Source organism: Canis lupus, chromosome 13 (genome assembly GCF_011100685.1).
Source record: "Canis lupus familiaris isolate Mischka breed German Shepherd chromosome 13, alternate assembly UU_Cfam_GSD_1.0, whole genome shotgun sequence".
NCBI lineage: Eukaryota > Metazoa > Chordata > Mammalia > Carnivora > Canidae > Canis > Canis lupus.
Genome location: NC_049234.1, coordinates 981,836 through 994,115, shown reverse-complemented (window position 1 = coordinate 994,115; position 12,280 = coordinate 981,836). Strand labels below are relative to the sequence as shown.

The 12,280-nt window shown below is 34.8% G+C and overlaps 1 protein-coding gene across 7 annotated transcripts in view; it reads left to right on the top strand.

Annotated features, from left to right (window-relative positions):
* STK3 (serine/threonine kinase 3) overlaps positions 1–12,280 on the top strand; it is a 375,979-nt gene that overhangs the window by 135,810 nt on the left and 227,889 nt on the right. For 3 of the 7 annotated variants that reach the window (XM_038555157.1, XM_038555152.1, XM_038555153.1), the window contains exons 2-3: positions 692–772; positions 8,929–9,057. The exons of 1 other annotated variant lie outside the window; for it this stretch is intronic. In XM_038555157.1, the coding sequence (XP_038411085.1) occupies positions 9,041–9,057 (17 nt within the window). In that variant the 5' untranslated portion in view covers positions 692–772; positions 8,929–9,040. Of the gene's footprint in view, positions 1–691; positions 773–3,963; positions 4,000–8,928; positions 9,058–12,280 lie in introns of those variants that run through there. 3 more of the 7 variants (XM_038555158.1, XM_038555154.1, XM_038555155.1) reach the window with 3 other exon arrangements.

The window sequence follows — 12,280 nt, the reverse complement described above, 5'->3', positions numbered from 1 at the left end:
ACATTTATCCAGTGCCGTGTTGTTTATAATGGCAAAATGAACTTAGATATTCATAAATAAGTGAGTGGTGAGTAAGAGATGCTACATCTTTGTAATAGTATAGGATATAGATGTAAAAAAGAAAGAATGAGGGCAGCCTGGGTGGCTCAGCGGTTTAGCGCTGCCTTCAGCCCGGGTCATGATCCTAGAGACCTGGGATCGAGTCCCATGTCAGGCTCCCTGCATGGAGGCTGCTTCTCCCTCTGCCTGTGTCTTGCCCCTCTCTCTCTCTGTGTGTCTCTCATGAATAAATAAATAAAATCTTAAAAAAAAAAAAAAGAATGAGGATGTTTTCTATGTACTTGTGTTGTAGAAATCTCCAACATAGGCTACATGTTAAGTAAGAATGGCAAAGTATTTAATAGTGTGGATAGACAGAGTATGTTTAAAATGCTATCTTGTGTGTTAGAAAGGGGGAGAAATAAAATATACATTCATATTTGTATAAAGCCTTCATAAGAAGCTAATAAAACTAGTTATCTTAGGTGTTTCTGGGCAGATTAAGAACAGGGTTGAAGGAGACTGTTTGCCTTATTTTTTTTTATACTGCTTGATTTTTGAACTATGAACATATTGCCTCTTAAAAATAAAATTAAAAATTTTATAAAAGGTCTTAAGGAAAATATTTTTTTTTATTTTTCTTTCTTATCAGTAAGCTAAAAAAGCTGAGTGAAGACAGTTTGACTAAGCAACCTGAAGAAGTTTTTGATGTATTAGAGAAACTTGGAGAAGGGTAAGTACAAAAAATATGAAAGCAGCCATAGGTAATGACAGAAAATGATAAGATACTGTGTAATATTAATCTTCACTAGAGTATTTTTTCTTCAGTTGAATAGCAGTAGTATAGAGGGAACACAACACAGTAAAAGTCATATATGACATGCCCATGGCAAACATCAAAATTTTAAGATGAAAAACTGAAAGCTTTTCTTCTAAGATCAGTTGTATGACATGGATGAACATGCTCACCACTTTTATTTAACATAGCATGGGAAGTCCTAGTTGTGGAGCAATTAGGCAAGAAAAAGAAATAAAAATATCAAAATGAGGAAGGGAGAGGTGAAACTTTCTCTATTTGTAGATGACATGATATTATATATAGAAAATCTCAAAGAATACACCAAAAAAGTTATGAGAATTAATAAAGCAATAAATGAATTATAATTATATCAAAAAGGAGAAAATAGGAAAAATTTAACCAAGTAGGTGAGAATCTGTATACTGAAATCTGTAAGACATTGATGAAGAAATTGAAGACACATACATCAAAAGATACTCTGTGCTCATAGATTAGGAGAATTCATATTGTTAAATGTCCCTATTACCCAAAGCAATCTACAGATTCAGTGAAATCCCTAACAAAATACCAATGGCATTTTTCACAGAAGAAGATCAAATATTTGTACAGTTTGTCTGGAACCACAGAAGACCCCAAATAGCTAAAAGAATTACTAGAATAAAGAGTAAAGCTGGAGGCATTATACTCCCTGATTTCAAACTGTGTTACAGAACTGTAGTAATCAAAATCATGAATAAATAAATAAAATCTTAAAAAAAGATTTGGCATAAAAACAGATATATAGAATAATGAAACAATAGAGAGCCCAGAAATAAACCCATGCATATTTAGCAAATTAATTTAGGACACAGTTACCTCAGTGGGCAATGGGCAATGGGCAAAAGATAGTTTCTTTAATAAGTGATGTTAGGAAAAGTGCCACATGCAAAAGAATGAAACTGGGCTTCTGTCTTATACCATACATAAAAAATCAACAAAAAATGGATTAAAGATTTAAATGTAAGACCTGAAACCTAAAACTCCTAGAAGAAAACATAAGCAGTAAGCTCCTTGACTTTGGTCTTGACATGACTTTTTGGATTTGACACCCAGAGCTAAGGCAACAAAAGCAAAAACAAAAACAAGTGGACAACATCAAACTAAAAAGCTTCCGCACAGTGAAGGAAACTATCAGTAAAATGAAAAAGCAACCTGTAGAATGGGAGAAAATATTTGCATGTGATATATCTGATAAGAGGTTAATATCTAAAACATACAAAGAACTCATGCATCTTAATAGCAAAACCCCAAACATTTCAATTAAAAAGTGGGTAGAGGATCTGAATAGTTATTTTTCCAAAGAAGACATCCAGATGGCAAACAGATACACGAAACATCACTAATCATCAGGGAGATTAAATCATAACCACAGTGAAATATCACCTCATGTTTGTTAGAATTGTAATTATCAAAAAGACAAGAAATAACAAATATTGGTGAGAATTTGGAGAACAGGGAACTGCTATGCACTGTTGGTGAAAATGAACATTGGTGCAGCCACAATGGAAAACAGTATGGAAGTTCTTCAAGATATTAAAAATAGAACTACCATATGATCAAGCAATCTCATTTCTGGATAAATATATTTATATATGAAGGAAACAAAGTCACTGTCTTGAAGAGATATCTGCATCTGTGTTCACTGCACCATTATTTACTTGGAGACAACATAAGTGTTCCATTGATGGTTAAATGGTTAAAGAAAATTTGGTATATACAGATGGCCCCCAACTTACATGGTTTGATTTATGATTTTTCAACCTTATGATGGTGCAAAAGTGACATGCATTCAGTAGAAACCATGTGTTGAATTTTGAATTTTGATCTTTTCCTGGGCTAATGATCTACAGTATGATACTCTTCTTGTGGCGGTGGTTAGCAGAAGTAAACCACAGCTCTTAGCCATGCAAGTGAGGGTAAACAATTGATATAACCATTTCATACTCATACAGCTGTTCTGTTTTTTACTTTCAGCACAGTCTTCAACAAATTACATGAGATATTCAACACTTTATTATAAAATGAACTTTGTGTTAGGTGACTTTGCCCAACTATAGCATGGTGTTAAGTGTTTTGAGCATATTTAAGATGGGCTAGGCCAAGCTACCATGTTCAGTAGGTTAAATGTATTAAATGCATTTCTTTCTTATGTTATTTTGAACTTTGTTAAGCAAGTGAACATAAGGCCATCTTTTAGGACATTTGGACTCATTTGGGGAAAAATGAGTAATAGATGTAAATAGATGTAGATAGAGTGTCTCAGTGAGACCAGAATAGTTGATATGATTTTAAAATAATTTATGAATATGAATTGTAGAAGGACTTTCAAAATAACAAAAAACACAAAACAATTAAAATGGTGTAACCCAGGGAGAGCAAGGAAAAGGAAAAAAGAGAAACAAAAATGTTAAGTAATGAGCTAAGTGTAAGTTGGAAGGAATAAAATGAAATATATTTTTCACTAAATGTCAGTTCTCCCATTAAGGAACACCTGCGTGATACAGTTGGTTAGGCATCTGACTCTGGTTTTGGTGTAGGTCAGGATCTCCGGGTGATGAGATTGGGCCCCATCTTGGGCTCTGTGTTTAGCATGGAGTCTGCTTGGAGTTTTGCTCTCCATCTGCCCTCCCTCCATACTCTTTCAAGCACATTTCAAGCACATTATCTCAAGTGGGTAAATCTTAAAAAATAATCAAAGAATAAAAGACAAATTAGTAGGGTCAATTAAAATGGAAAATCTAGCCATATGCTATTTATAAGAGGCCTGTATAATACAAAGGGTGAAAATGGAGGGATATTTCCTATTAGAGATACCAGATAAGAAAGATATTCACACAAATAAAAATAAAAAGAAATAGGAGTAATGTTTATATCCAGTTAATTACTTAAATGATCTTAAGTGAATAAAGATGTATAATATCCAAATAAAAAATAACAAGGGACATAAGGTAATGACTTAAAAGACAATATATATGAAATGTATATGTGTCAGTCACCAAGACAGTTAAATTTGTCAAGGAAAACTATTAGAAATGTCAGAGGAATCTAATAAAAGTTTATGGGATATTTTCATTTATATCTTTCAGAATTGGATGAGAGTAACAGAAAAAAGGACATAGAAGGTATAAATATTACCAATAAGCTTGATTATATATCTATATTTCTATAAATATATAAATATATATTTATAGATATATTTATATATTTATAACTACATATATTTTGGCATTCTGCCTTTTTTTGGTATGTTCATGGAGCATTGATTAAATTTTAAAAAAGATTGTGAGTGTCTCTGTCTCAATTTTGATTATACTCTACTAAAATGAGAAAAATAATTACAATATGATAAAACCCATAGTTATTGGAATTTACACATAATCTGAGGTAACCTGTAGATTGAAGAGGAATTTGTGAATTATTTAGAAAAGGAAAAAGAAACAAATCATACCATTATCTGTGGGATCCAGAGAAGTAGTAATTAGGGGAACATATTCAGTTTTAAATACCTTCATTACTAAAAAAGAAAGACCAAAAGAAAAGAAAAAAACTTAGTGCTTATAAATGAACTTAGAAAAATAATAAAATATATGAAAAAATTAAGAGAGAATTCATAAAGGAAAAAATTTAAATAATGAAATAGAAAATAAAATTTAGGAATGATAAATACAAAAGCATTTTCTTTCTTTCTTTCTTTCTTTCTTTCTTTCTTTCTTTCTTTCTTTCTTTCTTTCTTTCTTTCTTTCTTTCTTTCTTTCTTTCTTTTATTTATGATGGACAGAGAAAGAGAGAGAGAGGCAGAGATACAGGCAGAGGGAGAAGCAGGCTCCATGCTGGGAGCCCAACGCGGGACTCGATCCCGGGACTCCAGGATCGTGCCCTGGGCCAAAGGAAGGCGACAAACTGCTGAGCCACCCAGGGATCCCCACAAAAGCATTTTCTTTGAGCAGGTCAATAAAATAGTTAAACCTCTTCTGAGTTTGACTAAAGCAAAACGAGCAAAAAGTGTTCAAAATAAGAGAGAAGACAACCAACGATAGAGAAACAATTTAAAGAATTAAAGAGACTGTTACATGCTGCTCTAATGACAACTCACTTGAGAATTCAAAAGTAGTTGCTTTTATAATAAAATTTAAATTATGTGAATTGACCCCTGAAGAGGTTAAAACTTAATTATATCAATTACCATGGAAAACATGGGAGGACAGTTAGATATCTGTTTATGAATTAGGGCAGCCTGGGTGGCTCAGTGGTTTAGCGCCGCCTTCAGCCCAGGGCGTGATCCTGGAGACCGGGGATCGAGTCCCATGTCAGGCTCCCTGCATGGAGCCTGCTTCTCTCCCTCTGCGTGTGTCTTTGCCTCTCTCTCTGTCTCTCTCTGTCTCTGTCTCTCATGAATCAATAAATAAAATCTTAAAAAAAAAAAAATAACAGCTCAGGGCACCTGGGTGGCTCAGTTGGTTAAGCATCCTTAACCTTAGGTCATGACTTTAGGGTTGTGAGACTGAGACCCATGTTGGGCTCTATGCTCAGTGGGAGGTCTGCTAGAGGTCTTTTCTTCTCCCCCCACTCGTGTGGGCACGTGCACACTCTGTCAAATAAATAAATCATAAAAAAGAAAGATACCAGTTCATAGCACCAGTATTCATAAGAGCCAAATATGGAACGTCCATCAGCTGGTGAATAGATAAGGTGTGATATATCTGTGCAATGGAATACTGATACATGCTGCAGAATGAATAAACATTCTGTTCAGTGATAGAAGCCAGATACAAAAAATCACATTATTACATGATTCCATTTATATGAAGAATCCAGAATAGATAGGTCCATAGAGACCAAAAAGCAGATTCCAGATGATTTGGAACTAGATGGAAGTAATAGTTATACAACATTGAGAATGCACTAAAATGCCACTGAATTGCACATTTTAAAGTATAAAATGGTGAATTTTATATTCTATGCATTTTACTAAAAATAAAAAACCCAGCTAAGTCTTTGAGGACACATAATTGCAATTATTTTTATGAATCCAGTGTAAGTTTAATATCAAGAACTAGATGTATAAAAAAAGAAAGTTCAGCCTTACTTTGCTACCCGTAGTGGTTACCATGCCCTCTTTATCTCTGGTAGAAAGATATTGCTAGTTCTTTTCACTTCTTTTATGATTCCCATCATTCATTAAAATTGGAGAGCTCCACTGTTGACATCTCTGACCTGCACTGTGGATCTTCCAGTGATGTTAGTTAAGGGAGTATCCTCTGGATCCTTTCAGTGAACATAGAGATTGGGTGAACAAGTCATATATGATATATCCATTCCAGTACTTGAGCTACCTGAACTTTTGATCTCCTTCCTCTAATGTATACTGAGGATTGCTGGCATTTTTACATAGGTCATTGTAGAGTCCAAGTTTCAGTTAACTAACTGAGCGTACTGTTAGGGACATTCCTAACTGTTAGAGATAACACTGAGTCTGGAATTCCTGGTCTTGCATCCATCACAGAGAATGCCTTTCTCTCTGGAAATCTTGGAATCCATTCCCATATATCTTCTTTAGAATTCTGCTGATAAAAACTGACAAAATCTTACAACTTTTTTGGTATGAATAGTAGTAGGTGCTCTTGCATCAGATTTATTTTCATTCTTCTGATGTATGGAGATTGGAGTATAGTTAGAGGAGTAGGAGCAATGAGAGGTGGTGGAGGAGGATTTACTTTCCCTTGAAAATGACTGCCTCAGATGAGGTCATTATGGAGTCTTTAGGCAGTGTGAGGCCCATCTTGAACCGAGATGGGATGCTTTCACTCGGCAAAGGATGCTTGGTAAGATTTGGCGGGGGGAGGTTCAGGGCAGTCAGATTAATAAATATCTTCTTAAGTGTCCCATTACCAATTCTCTGGGTATGTCTCTTAATAGTTAAAAGTCTAAATTTAACAGAATAGATCTGGTGACGTTGTGAATTTAGTTTGCAGTCTAAGCTTCCAGCTTAGATTGGATCTTGAATTTGTTTTCAGAATTCTTAGCCTTGTGCTTACAAGAATTAAGAAATTCTTTTGGGGTCTTCAGAAGTTTTCTGATTCTTAGTCTTGAGCTGAAGTTTAAGCTCTGAGCTTGTTATATTTATTATATAACTTTTCCAGCTAGCCTATTCTTTAATATTTGTACTCTTATTTCCACCGTAGCATTGGTGAAAATAATGCTATTGATAGAGGTACTTGGTCTTTTAAAGCTTTACCTAGAATTCAGACAATTAAGAATAATAATTTAAATAATTGTTTTGCCACTGAATGCCATAAACTGTCAATATTCTATTTGTTATTTGCATTGAAGTCATTATTATCTTCAGGTCTAACAAAGAACTAATTCAAGATTCTCATCTTTAAGATTCTTTCCCTTGGAACCACTTCCAGTATCAAAAACTATTGGTAGCAGGGCTTGGTCAAGAAAAGAAAAGCTACTCTATATGTACTCTGGGTATAGAGACATTATAAAATTAGAAGCTCAAATGACTTGTGGAAGGGCCACAAATGCAAAGGTCATCAAATCTGCTGTTGAAAGTCAGAGAAGCTAACACTGAATATCTCAACCTGAAACACTGAAGTGGATGTTTCTTAATAGCTCACTGAGAATCTGCTGGAATCAAGAATCTTTGGGAAGCTCCTGCCAACTATCTCATTCTGTAGCAGGAGTGTAGTGGTTATCAGAAGCTCAGTAGGAAGCCGCTGTGTATGTCATATCTGCCAATGCATCTGCTACAACTACATCTGAAGATTGATGGTTTCTTCTTAACTTTTTGTCATTCATATTTCATGCATATTCTTCTCATTGTCAAATTCTTAACTGGGATCTACTCAGGGAAAGGAATTTTGGGAACCACAAAATGTTCCCAGCTTCTCTTTTGCAGTGATGAGACTTTAGAAGGGAGTGATGGTGTTGCTTAATTCATGATATGTAAAATCCAGCACTAAATTCTTTATTGACTTTTGAGGGAATATATATACACACATTCAGGTTTATATACATATACATGTATACATACATATATTATTTTTAAGGAGGGATATGTGTGTGTGTGTGTAAATTAGGACTACACACACACAAAAGTGTGAGTATCAAACTAAATTACTTTGGAAAGCTTAAAGAAACAGGATAGGATAAAATACATTTCTTTCTCTTCTGTAGAAATGATATAGTGAGAAGAATATGATCTTTGGAATCCTTATATGTTTAAATTCTGTCTTTGTATCTGTTTCCTCATCTTATAAAATGGTGATGGTACTATTTTACCTTACAGTTGAGAGGATTGAATTTGATAATGCATGTAAAAACAGTCATAGTATCTGGCTTACAATAAGAACAGTAAGTGGTAGCATGGTTTAGTTTGTCTTTTAATTCACACCAAAGTATATATGGCTTCTCTCTCTCATTGTTTCTGCTTTTTAGAACACATAAATATTTAATTGGCAAAGTTTCAAGAGTTGTAGCAGAGATGCTTTTTTGGCAAGTGGAAATTGGATCCTGTTACTCATTTTATTTATGTAAGCCTATGGTCTTGCTCTTGAGGAGAAAGGCATGTTTGAGGAGACCTTAGATGTATGACTTAGGGGAAACCAGATTCCCTGCTTCTCTAACTTTGGTATAGTGTGGTCCTCAGCTGAGGGTTTCACTCCCTTTTTTATAGTCTGCATAGGCATGGGACTTTGATATTCTGGAGATGATTTTGCTTTTGCCTTTACTCCTGACTTGAGACTTTGGCTGTTTTTATTCTACATTTCATCCTTTTAATTTCCATTTATATCTTCTTAATGCTGCATTTGTTTGAGTTGACAAACCGTTAAGTCTTTTTTTTTCATTCATAAAAAAAAGCAAATCCTTATGTATTAATTTGATGATTTTAGTAGATTTTAAGTATATAATTGAAACATTAAAGCTAAGGTATAAGTCACTTTTCTTATTTGTTTACTTTATCACCATTATACATGCAAAATTTGTAGATTTTTCTTACGATGTTTGAAAGGAAAAAAATAAAGAAATGTCTTGGTTTCTTTTAGATCTTATGGAAGTGTATTTAAGGCAATACATAAGGAATCTGGTCAAGTTGTGGCAATAAAACAAGTACCTGTTGAGTCGGATCTTCAGGAAATAATTAAAGAAATTTCCATAATGCAGCAATGTGACAGGTATGAAGAGATTTTATTTACCTTCATTTTGATGACTTTGCTAATAATGTTAAGTAAATACGTTTTTTGGTCATCTGGTTAGTTTTCTGACTTTGAGTCTGAAGTGAGATTAATCCTTCAGGGAAGATGAGGATAGTTTTGTAGGATTGTCTTTAGGATTTAAAGTTCTAGAGCAGAAATGATATTATAAAGCAACATGTGATAAAAATTTGGGGGCAAACTTATGGGTGAAAATAATTTTTTATTGTTAAGGGGCGGTCATTTCATAGTCTTTTATATATATATATTTTTACTAATTAAAAACAGCTATGATTTATATAACTCTAAGTCATTCAACAAATGCTTACTGAGCATTCCCAGTGGTACTGTACCAAGATCTAGGAATATCAAGAGAACTAAGATACTGTTTTTTTCTTGAGGGGCTGGTAATCTAGGGGAAGACAGATACTTAATAGCTGTAATATAGCACTGTCACTATGCTTACTGCTACGTGGGGTGATGTGAGAGGAAGGAAGCAGAGCACCTCCTCCAGCCAGGAGTTATGAAGTCTGGCATGCTGAGGAAGAGTTCATTAAAATTGGGTGAAGAAATGGAGGGATGAGAAAGTAAAGAGAATTACAGGTACAGAGGTGAAAAAGAGCTCAATGGGTGTGCTGTTCTGACAAAGTTTAGAATTGTCTGACTGGAAGGTGGGAGACAGAGATTGGTGTGAAATGAGTTGGGAAGGTAAATGGAGCTGATCCTAAAGGGTCTTATATGCCCTATTAAATAACCCAGTCAGAGATGCAGAGTTTATAAATTAGGACTATGTTTAGCCTATAGTTACTTAATTAAAAAGAGATTTTATTACTCTCCCTTTTACAAAAGGTCTACAGGTAGGGCTGGTATAGCAGCAACAAAGTAACAACTGTCAAGGCTTCTTTTCTTACATTGTACCATCCTTAGTATGTGATCGTTATCCCTGTGCTTATTATTTCATGGTTATAAGAGGGCTGCTCTTGCTCCAGCCTTATGTTTGCGTTTCAGGCAGGAGGAAAAGGGAAAAAGCAGGAAAGAATTATCCCAGAAACCCTCAGCTTATGTTTTATTCATCAAAATTGATTGAGTCACATGGCGTCTTACAGCTGCTGATTTAGGGGAGACTGGACACACTGTTACCCCTAATCTAATCAAGGTTCTGTTAGTAAGAGAAAAACTTATTCTTCCAAAAGTATATAAGATGTATATAAGTCCTTTGGCTAATGAGGTGACTGAATAATCCTAGAGGAATTTTGTTTCTTGAGTCTGTTCAGTTTTGCTTTTCTTTAGTGTGTGCTATATATTTAGGTTATGTTGCATATTTCCATTAATTCTGCATAACTGGAAGTTTAAGTGGTTATAGGAAAGTATAATACATTCCTCAGCTCCCTGATCAAAGTATATAATTTGAATTTTCCCAGACCTTGGTATTAATTTGGTAACTTGATAAGAATGTGGTCCCCAGTTTGATGTAGAAGAGGAAAGATTGAGCGTAGAGTAGTGCTAGTCCCATCAGATTTTTTTTTTAAAGATTTTATTTATTTATTCATGAGAGACAGGCAGAGACACAGGCAGAGGGAGAAGCAGGCTTCATGTAGGGAGACTGACATGGGACTTGATACCAGGTCTCTAGGATCATGCCCTGGGCTGAAGGTGGCGCTAAACCTCTGAGCCACCTGGGCTGCCCCCATCAGATTCTTAATACTTGGGTGTTGCTGTAATTATTTTTATTATTATGGTTAAATGTAATTTAGGGACTAGTGTTGTCCTTTAGAGATTTTAATTGAGTGTGCTCTAGGGAAGGCAGGGTCTCAATTACTACTTGTTATACATATCTTCCTCTAACCTTGGTACATCTTAGGACTGATCAGCTCTTGCTTACATTTCTTTCTTAGCTTCCTGTTCACTTTGCTTTCATTTTTGGCTCTTCCAACTCATTTTCTACCCTAAAGCTAGAGTCATCTTTCTAAAATGGAAACCTAGTCAAACATTCCCAGTTTAAAACCTTAAGTGGTTTTCCTATTGTTTGGATAGGTCCAGTCTCCTAAGGATAGCATATAAGATCCTTTATAATTATGCTTATGTTTCCAATCTTCTCTCTTACCTGTGTTTCTTTTTTAATGTTTACTTGCATTCTCTGTCACCTGACTCTTAAATTCTGTGAATTTGGGATTATATCTTACTAAGTGCTCTTGGACCTTGCCATATAGGGTTATTCAAATACAAGTATTACTGATTCTTGTCTGGGTGATTCAACTGGACAATATCCAGAAGGAACTTCACGTTTAAGATTCTTGGATCAAATTTTTAATTGTTGCAGAGAAGCCTTGCAAATTCTTGTTCTGTTAATGGCATCAGCACTTAGTCTTTCACAACAAAACTAAGAGTCATCTTTGTTTCTTTTTCTGTTACTTCTGATGACACCGTCATACACATTCTCCTTCTGAAATGTCTTCACTATCTTATCCTTACCTCATTCCCTGAGAGGAGTCCTATTTCTTACCACATACAATGCCTAGCATTGTACTTTTTTGTTGAGTGAATGTGAATGGATATGGTATATATAAGGAATATGAAAGAGCCTTATAGGTTGAGGGAACCCTAGGGAAATCTAGTCTTTGTTCTTGTTATATACTTTAAACTACTAAGGGGAAAGAATAAAAGGGGAAGAAAAATGTGAATACATTTCTAGAAATTTTGTATCACTTTATTTATCTTTAATATTTTATTTATTTATTTGACAGAGAGAGAGAAAAAGAGAAAGAGAGAGCACAAGCAGAGGGTGTGGCAGGATGAGGGCAAGAGGGAGAAGTAGGCTCCCCACTGAGTAGGGAGTCTGATGTGGAGCTGGAACCTAGGACTCTGGGATCATTACCTGAGCTGAAGGCAGATGCTTAACTGACTGAGCCACCCAGGTGCCCCATTTTGTACTACTTTATGGCAGAATGCTTTGTATATAGTAGGGATGTCTCAAATATTTGTTGAATGAAATAAATAGATGGATGAAACAATTACTGGTAAAAAATGGCTCATGCCTTTTGGATTTCACTTCCAGATTCAGTATTCATATGAAGTAGTAAAGGATCAGAAAAATTAATAGGTTAAAAGATCCTAAAAATGCTAAAAGATAGGGCAAGTGAAAAATAAAGTAGGAAATGACAGAAACAAGCATTACATTTCAGCTACTACTGGTGTTAATGTAGAC